General features: G+C 36.5%; 1 protein-coding gene across 6 annotated transcripts in view; it reads left to right on the top strand.

Annotated features, from left to right (window-relative positions):
* KLHL8 (kelch like family member 8) overlaps nucleotides 1-10,949 on the top strand; it is an 86,758-nt gene extending 75,809 nt beyond the window's left edge. For all 6 annotated transcript variants that reach the window (XM_032239676.1, XM_032239675.1, XM_032239674.1 and 3 more), the window contains 4 exons: nucleotides 3,732-3,900; nucleotides 4,107-4,266; nucleotides 7,009-7,210; nucleotides 7,453-10,949. In XM_032239676.1, the coding sequence (XP_032095567.1) occupies nucleotides 3,732-3,900; nucleotides 4,107-4,266; nucleotides 7,009-7,210; nucleotides 7,453-7,576 (655 nt within the window). In that variant the 3' untranslated portion in view covers nucleotides 7,577-10,949. The remainder of the gene's footprint in view (nucleotides 1-3,731; nucleotides 3,901-4,106; nucleotides 4,267-7,008; nucleotides 7,211-7,452) is intronic.
* The last annotated feature ends 1,179 nt before the right edge of the window (nucleotides 10,950-12,128 follow it).

Raw genomic sequence — 12,128 nt, forward strand, 5'->3', positions numbered from 1 at the left:
CCTGTAATCCAAGCACTTTGGGAGACTGAGGTGAGTGGATTGCCTGAGGTCAGGAGTTTGAGACCAGCCTGCCCAACATGGCAAAACCGTGTCTCTACTAAAAATACAAAAATTAGCTGGCGTGGTGGTGGGTGCCTGTAATCCCAGCTGCTAGAGAGGCTGAGGCATGAGAATTGCTTGAACCCAGGAGATAGAGGTTGCAGTGAGCCAATAACATGCCTAGATGACAAGAGTGAAACTCTGTCTCAAAAAATAAAAACAAAAAACTGCAGGTTATATTTTTATATATATATATTTATTTATAAATATATCACCCACAGTTTAATTAAAAGAAAGAAAGAAACCTGAACTAGTAAAACCATACCTCAGACATTGTGGCTTATATGGTTGGCAAACTAGCACCATTGTGTAAGAGTTAAAAATAACTTGTTATCAAAATGAGCAGTTAAAAAATAAGCCACACATGGGGATATGTGCTTCTAATTTTCTATTTTTGATTAATATAACAATATTTTCAACTGGGTTTTCTTCATGTGTTAAAATATGAAAGATTAAATAGAAATGTGAAGACATTTGAAGCTTTTTTTCACCTCATGAGAAAGAATCCTGGGGGAAAAAAAGCTAACAAATGACAGTTTAATACTTTAATAGGGAGTGATTTATACCACGTGGTAACTGCATGGATTAAAATGGGGGATGAAATCCCAAAGTACATTTTTAATCTTTATATGTCTGCCTCTGTGTAGCTTACACTGTAGAAGAGAAGATACAAATAATGATATAAGGGCGATAATATTAGCACGGGGTGAGTAAAGGGTGCTTGAGGAGTGCAGAACATCTTAATGAAGTCCCATTTAATTTAAGATCTGAAGGAATTGCCGAATTTAGCCTGATTAAGTTATTGTAGGTGGACTGAGTGGTGAGTGGAGGGAGATGAAGAGCCTTCAAAAACCTGGAGATGAAAGAGAGCAAAGAACATGAAAGAGGTCCAGTGTGGTTGAGAGATTAAGGGGAAGAGTGTCTAGAAATGAGGCAGAAAGAATAAGTAAAGGATGAAGGCCTTTCAGGTTTGCCAAGGATATTTTATCTGATCGACTTTGAATTAAACATATATTTAATATGCATGTATATTAAATATACATTTTATATTTTTATTTCAATAGTAGGGGAATTATAGGATCAGATTTCTCTTTTTAGAGAATTTACGCATACAAAATGGAGGAGAAATTTGAGGATGACCAGAGTGAAAACAGTCTAACAGACCAAAAAGAGTTATTTCAGTTCTTCATCCCCTGGTATAAAGAAATAATGGTGGGTTGGACTAAACTGATAGAAATTGATATAGAGAAAGGAGAATGTATTTCAAAGACAGTTCAGAGGTATATAGTCAGTAAGACTTTATGATAATTAGAACAATTAGATAGAGGCAAGGATGATTCTTCAGTTTCTGCCTTAAGCAACTGGATGGGTAGTGGTATGATTTCTGAGTTTGGAAAACAAGGTGGTGAATGGAATAAAATTTTTGTTTTGTGATGGGGCTGTATTAGTTTTCTATGTCTGTGTAACAAATTGCCACCAGTTTAGAAGCTTAAAGTAGCACCCATTTTTTAGCTCACAGTTCAAAAGTCATGCAGGTTTGCTGGGTTTTCTAATTAGGGTCCCACAAGGCCAGAATCAAGAGGTTGGGCTAAGCTTTTATCTGAAGGCACTGGGGAAGAAGCCACTTTCAAGGCGATTTAGATTATTGATACAGTTCAGTTTTTTGTGGCTATAGGACTGAGTTTCTCATTTTTACTGGCTGTTGACTAGAAGTCACTCTCAGATCCTTTCCACATGTTCCCCTCCACCTTCAAACAAGCAATAGCATACTGCATTCACCTGGTTTTTTAAATTTCTGACTACCAGCTTGAGAAAACTCTCTGCTTTCGAAGGTTTGTGTGATTCCATTAGGCCCAGCAAGGTCACCTCCCTTTTGCCATACAATGTAGCATAATTATGAGAGTAACACCAGGGGATGAAGGTCATGAGGCACAGGGAGTATCTTACAATTCTCCCTACCACAGGGAGGTGGGCAGTGAGTTTCATTTCAGATTAAAGTTAAGGTTGAAGAGCCAGCAGGACAGATTTGAAGTAGAAATTGGGTATATGTCTGGAAATAAATACTTGAATTATCACAAATCTGTGAAAATAATGGGATTGCTTAGGGAGAGAAAGTGTAGAGTGATCCTTAGGGAACTTTATAATTTAATGATGGAATGAAGAAGGCACTGATAAAGGAAACTGAAAAGCACTAGCCAGAGATGTAGGAATGGACTAAAATTTGTGTTGTCATGAAAATTAAGAGAGTTTTGAGGTGTAGGAAATAAGCCAATAATGTTGTCTGCTTTTGTGGTTTGAGGAGAGGGACAATTATTAGGCATACTTACTTTCCTGACCTAACATCCTTACATTCTAGAGAACACGTGTACTTGTTTTCACACACCTGAAAATTTTTATAACCACAGTATTTGTAAGTCATAGCTTTATATCCAAGAGAAAAGAGGTTAAGGACACTGGAAGTAAATGAATTCTTACCCTTAAGAATTATTTTGTTGGATTCTTTCTGATAAATTTAGAGTTAGAATCTCAGTGAAGCAGTTGCTTTCTCCAATAATAACAAAAGCTAATACTTCATAGCACTAAATATGGGCCAGACATTCTGCTTCGTGCTTTTCCTGTGTTAACTCATTAATGCCAGCTATGTCTCAGATGAGACACAAGGTAGTAGAGGTTTGTAAATTATCCAAGCTAGTGACAAAATAATAGTTTGATAATAGTTCAACTTTTTGATTGCTGCAGTGTGTTTTTTAAGAAATTGAGATTTTTTTTTTGTGATCGCTGTTAAATAAATTAGCTTTTAACATGGGCCAAGTCTCTTATTTTCAAAGAAAAGTAAATGCCCTTCAGAAATAAAGCAATGTCGTATAAAACTTGTAGTACAAAATTTGATATTCTTTTGTGTGGTGTAATGAAACCTTGCAACAAAATGAGCTCTGTAATTGCATAGATTTATAAGTGAGATTGGCCTCTGACCTCCAGTGTAAAACTTCTCTGTCAACTCATTAACCTCTCAATTATACAACTGTGTGTTGCGCTAATTGAATATTTTGGACTATTTTTTTTTGAGACTGAGTCTTGCTCTGTCACCAGTCTGGAGTGGAAAGGCACAGTCTTGGCTCACAGCAACCTCCACCTCCTGGGTTCAAGAGATTCCCCTGCCTCAGCCTCCTGAGTAGCTGGGACTACAGTTGCGTACCATCACGCCTGGCTAATTTTTTGTATTTTAGTAGAGACAAGGTTTCACCATGTTGGCCAGAATGGTCTCGATCTCCTGACCTCATGATCCGCCCACCTCAACCTCCCAAAGTGTTGGGATTACAGGCTTGAGCCATTATGCCCGCCTTATTTTGGACTCTTTTATACTATTTTATTGGGTTATACTTTATTGTTTTGAGTTTAGTCTGTGTGGGCTATGCACTGTACAACTTTAGGGGACAGTGTTCACGTAGGGTTGCACAGTTTAGCAATTCCGTAGCCATCTATTGAAAAGCTTTGATAAATCTTAATGGAAACAAACTATATACTATTTGAAGATTAACATGATAAATGATTTGCATTAGCACCGTTTTTTTGTGTGACTTTTTTCCTAGAAACAAACCCAGTTGCTAAAGTATGTTTTATTGTCTTTGCAGGCGAGGAATTGCCTTGGCTTCTTTAGGAGGCCCAATTTATGCAATTGGAGGGTTAGATGACAATACTTGCTTCAATGATGTGGAGAGATATGACATAGAGTCTGATCAATGGAGTACAGTGGCACCAATGAATACTCCCCGTGGAGGAGTTGGCTCTGTTGCTCTGATAGTAAGTTATATGGCAACTTGCCCTTGAATTACACTGCATCACATTCATTAAGGAAAGGTCCAATATATTACCACCAGTATGAAGATATTATATATCATATTATTTTATGAAATACTGCCTTATACATTCTAATTTACCATTAGGACAATGTAGAAGTAAATTCAAAATCTAATGTCATGTCTTTTGTTTGACTCTTTTCATTTCAGAACCATGTTTATGCAGTAGGTGGCAATGATGGAATGGCTTCTTTATCTAGCGTGGAAAGATATGATCCACATCTGGATAAGTGGATAGAAGTTAAAGAAATGGGTCAACGAAGAGCAGGCAATGGAGTTAGCAAGCTTCATGGTTGCTTATACGTAGTTGGTAAGTAGATGGGTATTTCTCTAATATATCATTATATACAATGACAACTGTCATATAACAGAGTAACTAAAAATTATGTTGCATTTAGCCTTAAGTAGACTCAGTCCTAAGATATGCTTTTGAATTCTTTCCTATTAAATTTTGTTTATAATTAACAGATAAGAATTGTATATGTTTGGTGTGATGCTTTTGAATTTTTTTTTTTTTTTTTAAAGGGAGACAGTGTCTTTCTGTTGCCCAGGCTAGAGTGCAGTGGCACAATCATAGCTCACTGCAGCCTTGAACTCCTGGGCTCACATGATCTTCCTGCCTCAGCCTCTCAAGTAGCTAGGACTAAAAGCCCGTGCTACCACACCCAGTTTTATTTTGTTTTTTGTTTTTTTTTTGTAAAGATGGGTCCCTGCTGTGTTGCCCAGGCTGGTCATGAACAACTGGCCTCCTGCCTTGGCCTCCCAGAGTGCTAGGCTTACAGGCATAGGCCACCATGCCCAGCTGGATTATTAAGGTTACATTTATAATTTTGTTTAAATCTTCATCTTTCATGTTTAAAACATGTACAACCTTATCTTTCTAGGAATAACAAATTTATTTAACGTAAGGGATTACATTTAAATGATGTATATGTTTGTAAATGGAAGGACAGAAATTGAATGTGCTTTGCTAAAATTTTTTAAAAGTGTAAGATTTGTTTTTCTCAACCTTATTTCAAGGGAAATTACATTGAATGCTTCAAGTAAGCCATAGGTATTTCTGGTTTTTTTTTTTTGGAGGCAGAGTTTTGTTTTTGTTGCCCAGGTTGGAGTGTAATGGCATGATCTCAGCTCACCACAACCTTTGCCTTCTGGGTTCAAGGGATTCTCCTGCCTCAGCCTCTCAAGTAGCTGGGATTACAGGCATATGCCACCACGCCTGGCTAATTTTTTGTATTTTTAGTAGAGGCAGGGTTTCTCCATGTTGGTTAGGCTGATCTTGAACTCCTGAGCTCAGGTTATCTATCCACCTCAGCCTCCCAAAGTGCTGGGATTACAGGTGTGAGCCACTATGCCTGGCCAGTATTTCTTTCTTTTTTTTTTCTTTTTTTGAGACAGATTTTTGCTCTGTCACCCAGGCTGGAGCACAGTGGTATGATCTTAGCTCACTGCAACCTCTGCGTCCCATGTTCAAGGGATTCTCCTGCCTCAGTCTATGAGTAGGTGGGATTACAGGCATGTACCACCACGCCCAGCTACTTTTTGTATTTTTAGTAAAGACAGCATTTCATCATGTTTGCTAGGCTGGTCTTGAATTCCTGACCTCAAGTGATTTGCCTGCCTTGGCTTCCCAAAGTGCTGGGATTACAGGCATAAGCTACTGTGCCCAGCCTAGGTATTTCATATAAATAAAGATTATGCCAATGTTTATATTGCTTTTTTTTTTAATTTAATAATCTTTTATTATGAAACCCCATGCAGGGTTAACTCTTTAACCCACCTAGCAGCAAAAAATGTTATTGCTAACGAGATCAAGGATGAAGGTGCAGACCCAATAGAGATTGTGTCTTAAAAAAAAGGATTGTGAAATATAATATATAATATATATACATATGCATAAATATCTTTTAAAAAACTAAAACTCCAGTGTTGCAGAAAAAATATCACAAAATGATTCAGTCCATAAAAAACAGCGGGTAGCAGTTGTGCTATCTTATAAACACCAACTCGGGATAACCCTAGGAGAAAACCACCTCCCCCCATTAAAGAAGAATTCCCTTTTCTGTTTTCTTGTCTAAATTTCACTGCTTATTCCATGAAACACCCAAAGGATAACAAGACTCAGTTCACATCCCTCAGCCCTTGTCTGTCTGTTAAGGCTAACACCAAGGACTGTTCCTTAGGAATCTTTACCTCTACTACAATCAGAAAATTGAGCCCTAATTTTGGGGCCAGATTTCTAGAAACCTGCAAAACCCTCATGCTTTCTTCAAGGCCTCTTGAAAGATCAAGGGGGCAGTGTACTTGGCAGAGACCGGAATGCTTGCTTGTCTAGGAAAAGGGGGCCTTTTTAAGCAAAAACACCCCCTAAAACACCTTGTAATTGAAATTCAACCAGGCAAAACCAATTAACAGCAGGCACCAAACTATGGTTCTACCTAAAAAGTGTACATCTTCCCCCTTTAACCATAAAGGTAAGGGAGGTAAAGAGTCAAGTGAGCATTTGACCTCATCTGTCTTCTGAGAAGTTAGCATGTTTTAGGCTGAAGCCATGTTGTAGAGACATTTGGGCAAAGGGTGGCCTTTGCTGTGTGTGGCTACATAAAGCTGCCATTTCTGGGCAACCTGGTTCATGGCTGCTTTATGGAAGCTTTACCTCTTATGCAGAGTGTTTAAGAATTAATAGAGAAATTTTCAATTCGATTCTGTAAGTGACAAATACTTTAACAACAGCTTCTCAATAACCACCAATGGAGACAGACTTCTCCTCAGCTGAGAATCATAGCTCCTTCCAGTCAGTGGGCTTCTTACTAGACTTCTACAGGAGCTCATTGGTCTTAGAAAATTGTCTACATCCAAAGGATCCTCTGTACACTGACAATGGGAGGAATGAGCCATCTGCAGCACGTGGTGCTGCTTGCTGTGGCACTGCCCTTCTTCTGAGCATAAGAACCCTAGAGCAGGAAGACAAGGCCAGTCGAGTTCTGATTTAGCTAGGACACAACTGCATTGGTAAATTGCTCCCACCCTCTCTCCTTATTTCTTTACATAGGCGGTTTTGATGATAATTCTCCTCTGAGTTCAGTTGAACGGTATGACCCCCGAAGCAACAAATGGGATTATGTGGCAGCACTTACCACTCCCAGAGGTGGAGTGGGAATCGCAACAGTGATGGGCAAAATCTTTGCAGTTGGCGGTCATAATGGCAACGCATACTTAAATACGGTGGAAGCATTTGATCCAGTGCTGAATAGGTAATTTACATGTTGTCCCTGTGCTTTACAGTATCTTTTGGCATAATACTAGATTACTCCAGAATGTTAAAATATTGCTAGTTGTAGTTAATACTATGCTTTGATATCTCTTATCTCCCACTGGAAGCTTGCTATCCTTCAAAACCAGTCCCACATAGGGAGTTTTTATCTTTGGTTAGTATTTGAGTAAAGTAAATTATCCTTTTTTTTAAGATAACATTTTTTCTTCTCTGTCTTTTCAGGTGGGAGCTTGTTGGATCTGTGTCTCACTGCAGAGCTGGAGCAGGTGTAGCTGTGTGTTCCTGTTTAACTAGCCAAATTCGAGATGTAGGTCATGGATCCAATAATGTGGTTGACTGTATGTGATTTGTGTTCTGGCCACCAACAATTTAGTCATATCTGATAGGTATGAAGGATAACCAAGATTTTGATATGAACACCTTTCAACACATTTAACTACAACTAGAGTCTTATTAAATGTTAACTATTGTGACACAAAAGTGTACAACTTTTGGAATAATACCTGAAGAATTATTAGTAATAGAGTTATATTTGAGACTTCCTGCTTTTCCAAATAATGGAGTACGGAAGGAAGACAGTAGAACTTAAAACCGTACCTATCCTGAAAAATGCTTAAAGTAGTGCCAAAAATCTTGAAATCTCTCTCATACTTTTTATTTGGGTGAATCAAAGTGTAATTTGTTGAGTTTTACCTTTTCTTTTGCCTAACATCTTTATGTTAACCTCAGGCAGTGGATTTTTCCTAGAGGAGAGGTTAGTACCTATTCATCAACACAAGGATACAAAAGAAATTTGCTCCTTTTAAAGATTGTTTTTACTTGGTGCTGATGAATTTATGCCTTGCTTTTTTTTCTAGGTGGTGATTTTTCCATTTCTTGTATATTTACAGAAGCAGAAAACATGTTCTGTCTTTTTGAGTGCCACTTGGCTGCATTTTCAGAAGCTTATAGGAGTGCTATAAGAAGCCTTTCGTTTCAGTTTGAATTGTTAGGACACCAAAAGACCTAGCTGTGCTAACTCTGTCCAAATGAGTCTCCAATTTTATTTTTTCATCTTTTGCAAAAAGTGTTTGTTTCATAATCAAAAGGTGAACCAGAGGAAATACTAAACAGGGCTTTGATCTGATGTTATTCTGGTGCCCAGTTGACAGACCTTGAGAAAGAATGATGCGGATTACATGACTCTAATGCTCTTCTTTAATCATTTGATAAACCTTGGATTCAAAATCCAAGATTTATCATCTCTCTGTTTTGCTATATGCCACCATACTGGTTTCTCTGACTATACAGAATCTGTATTTATTTATTAACAGAAATGAATGCATTTTTACAAAAACCCTTTTGTAGACTGTAGTTTATTGATTAGTTCAAGCCCATCATTAACCAGTTAAGCATATTGCTGGTAAAAACAGGGGTTGAAATTACTGTTTTACTCATTATATTTAAATCCCTCTGGTGTATTTATTGAAATTTAATTAAAAACATTTCTACATATTGATTTGGAGCCAGAATATTGATGGACCTACAGATTTAACAGCTCTTCAAGGTTTTAACTAGCATTATAAAATGGCCTATTCACTATATGTATTTCTTTTAGAAATATTTATCAAGAACATTAAAATATTTTATTTTGTATTTGCAGTGCAGTTTGGCACCTCTCTTCCAGGCCTTCCCAAGTTTTTGTTTAATTGTGTCTTCAAATTTATTGTGGTTCACTGCTGGTCAGTTATCTGGTTCATAAGGAAGCTGGGGCAATGCAAAATATTTCCTTGATTCATCCAGCCCTGAAGTTCATTGACTAATAGCTCATGTGTCTTATTAAATAGGATTCTGGACTTTTACAGTAGGGTGGAAAGCCACATCACAAAAGCCAGTGCCTGTTGAGTGTAGCAAACCAAAAAAAGAAAAAGTTTTAAGAGGGGTTAGGTTGGCAGGTAAAAGTCTCTCATGAAGCAGATTTAAAAGTTTTCCAAAATGCTAGTTTTTCTACTGTCACCTGTGAGCAAGTTCATGTCATTGCTGGATCTGATCAGACCAGTGTTGTCTTGTGTATGTACCACCATATTTCTGTCAGTCCAGAGACAGTTAACCCTGTAGCACTTACTAGACTGGTGACAACTGGCTGGATGTGGAGAATAAGTGTCAAAACCTGGCTTCAGCTGTCTATTTCTCATGTCTAATGGAGTGTGTATATTACAGTGCTTGTTTAGCTATGGTTACTAATAGGTTTGTTGTATTTATTTTCAGGGGGCAGGATCTTATTATTTCCTGAGATTATTTAAAATGTTTTTTCTCTGACATGTTTCTGTCTTTGTTATATGTAAGGAGTTTAGAGGGCATAAGGGTTATTATATTTTCATTTCTGGTTTTTACCATACAGTGGTTATCTAACATACTGAGTTGGTATGCTACCTATCCATAAAATATGAAATACTCATAAGAGAACTAAAGTGTATACGTAATCAGAAGCACAGCCTTGAAGGACCTGACAGCAGTATGAAAAGATAAACAGCCGGGTGCGGTGGCTCACACCTGTAATCCCAACATTTTGGGAGGCCAAGGTGGGCGGATCACCTGAGGTCAAGAGTTTGAGACGAGCCTGACCAACATGGCAAAACCCCATCTCTACTAAAAATACGAAATTAGCCGGGCATGTTGGCACATGCCTGTAATCCCAGCTACTTGGGAAGCTGAGGCAGGAAAATTGCTTGAACCCAGGAGATGGAAGTTGCAATGTGCTGAGGTCATGCCATTGCACTCCAGCCAAGGGAAACGAGTGAAATTCCATCTCAAAAAAAAAGATAAATAGCAGAGTCAATATGCACAGTTCTCTTTTATCGGGCAAAAACACATTGATTGAAATGTGAAATTAGAATCAGGCTGAAGGAATCATGCAGTTGAAAGATTATTATACTCATAGAAATGAAGAGATGAAATATTCAAATATTCAAAGATGCCTACTTTATTGTGAGACTTACCACTTTAACCTCATATGTTAAAAGCACCTACCAAAAAGTGATATGAAATAGAGCTAAAATACTGAAATTGTAAATGGACAAAAGAAACCATGAGTTGTGTATTATTTCTTCAATAAATATTTCTAGGTGCTTTGTGATTCTTTCATTTAGTCATTAAAGCCATTGCTTTACGATATTGCACTGCCACTTTAAAACAAGTTACCTGACATTGTTTTTGACGAATTTCACTATATTCTTATGTAATTATTTCTAAAATGTTTGAATAAACATTGTACTCCCTCTAAGGAGTATTTTATTCATTCTTTTTTAATTCCCAAATGAACTTTGAACTTACAGTGCTGTTAAGGACTTCTTGAAATTACATAAACTATTCTTGTAAATGGTAAACTTGATAATTTTCTTTGCTTCTTTTTTTCTCTATGTCTTATATGGTAAAGAAAGAATGCCTTCAGAATCTAATTCATGTTGTATCAGTTACAAATGTTTCTGTGGTTTCTCATATCAGATATGTAAAAAAGTTATTATTGGGATACTGTTGGCTATGTCTCTTTCCCCTTCATGTAAAATTCCAAGTGTTTGTAAAACTTATCTTTCATATTTTCTTAAAACCATTTATAAATTTGTGTTATAATATTCCAGCAAATCAATGTAATAAGTGGTCAATATATATCACCAGCTATTGACATCAAAAAGTTGGGGTCACATCAGTGCTGTTTATTTAATTAAAATATATTGCATATCTCTATTAGCACAAATTTCTTCCTATAAGATCTGTGTAACTGCTTCTCATTATTTGATTGCCGTTATGGAATCCTATCAGAACTGTATAATTTTTTATTCTCCATTCCTCAGATACAAAATTGAGTAGGTTGGCTGTATTTTTCTCCTTATATGAAAGATCTTTATCTTTAACTGAAAATTTTAGAAAGCTTTTCATTTTCCCTTAGAAAAATTAAAGGTTGAGGGTAACTGAGGTAAGTAGTTTCACTAATCATAAGCAGTTGTCTCTTCAGTAATTTCAGACTTGTACTATGTAGAAATGAGACTACACATTAGGATGACTGTTGTCCTTCCAAGTAGAAACCTTGCAAAGTTGTAGCTTTTGCAAAGTTGTTGCTTTTTTTTTTTAAAAGTAACGTTGCCATTGCTAAAAATTCTTTTGAAACTCATCTTTGAAAATAGCCTGAAGAGTTCATTTGTAAATCACACAAAATAATTAGTCTCATCATAGTCATATGTTAATTTTGACCAAAATCTTAACTTGATTATTCATCAAACATGATTGAAAATATTTCCTATTTTCATAGGTGAAATCCACCTCCAAAGAGTTAAGGTTTTCCTCTACTGGTAAAAATGTTTGCAACACTAAACAGTTTGAATTAAGTGTTTCTCAAAATCATCCTGAGCAATAGCAAGGTTAGTGAAAGATGTATATAGTCTCTTTGAGGGTAACCTTATTTGAATGCAGAAATTCTGGTTTTGTTTTTTTTGTTTGTTTTTTGACAAGTCACTCTTTCATTACCTTAATGGTTTGTGGCTAAGTTCAGTATACCTGGAAAACTCTTCAGAATATAAGGGGTTTCTTAGATTTGAGTAATAGTCATGGGGAGTATTAGCTATCATTTAAAAAATATATCACCTGTACCAGTCACTTCATAATATTCCTGATGTTTACAGTAATTCAGTACTTTACAGTTAAAAAAAGGTTCAAAAGTTAAAAAAAAATAGGTTTAAAGACATTAAATAACTAGTCCAAGATCTACAACTAAGTTAGTTATTGACTAATATTCTTTGTGACTAAAAAACTCAACTGCTCCACCTATATCCGTTATACATACTTCTGCTTTCACTAGGTAATACAGTTTACATACATTAAGAATATATAATTTCCTTTTTTTTTTTTAATAGTCTCTTAGCAGT

Source organism: Sapajus apella, unplaced genomic scaffold (assembly GCF_009761245.1).
Source record: "Sapajus apella isolate SASKATOON/1434 unplaced genomic scaffold, GSC_monkey_1.0 scaffold45, whole genome shotgun sequence".
Lineage (NCBI taxonomy): Eukaryota > Metazoa > Chordata > Mammalia > Primates > Cebidae > Sapajus > Sapajus apella.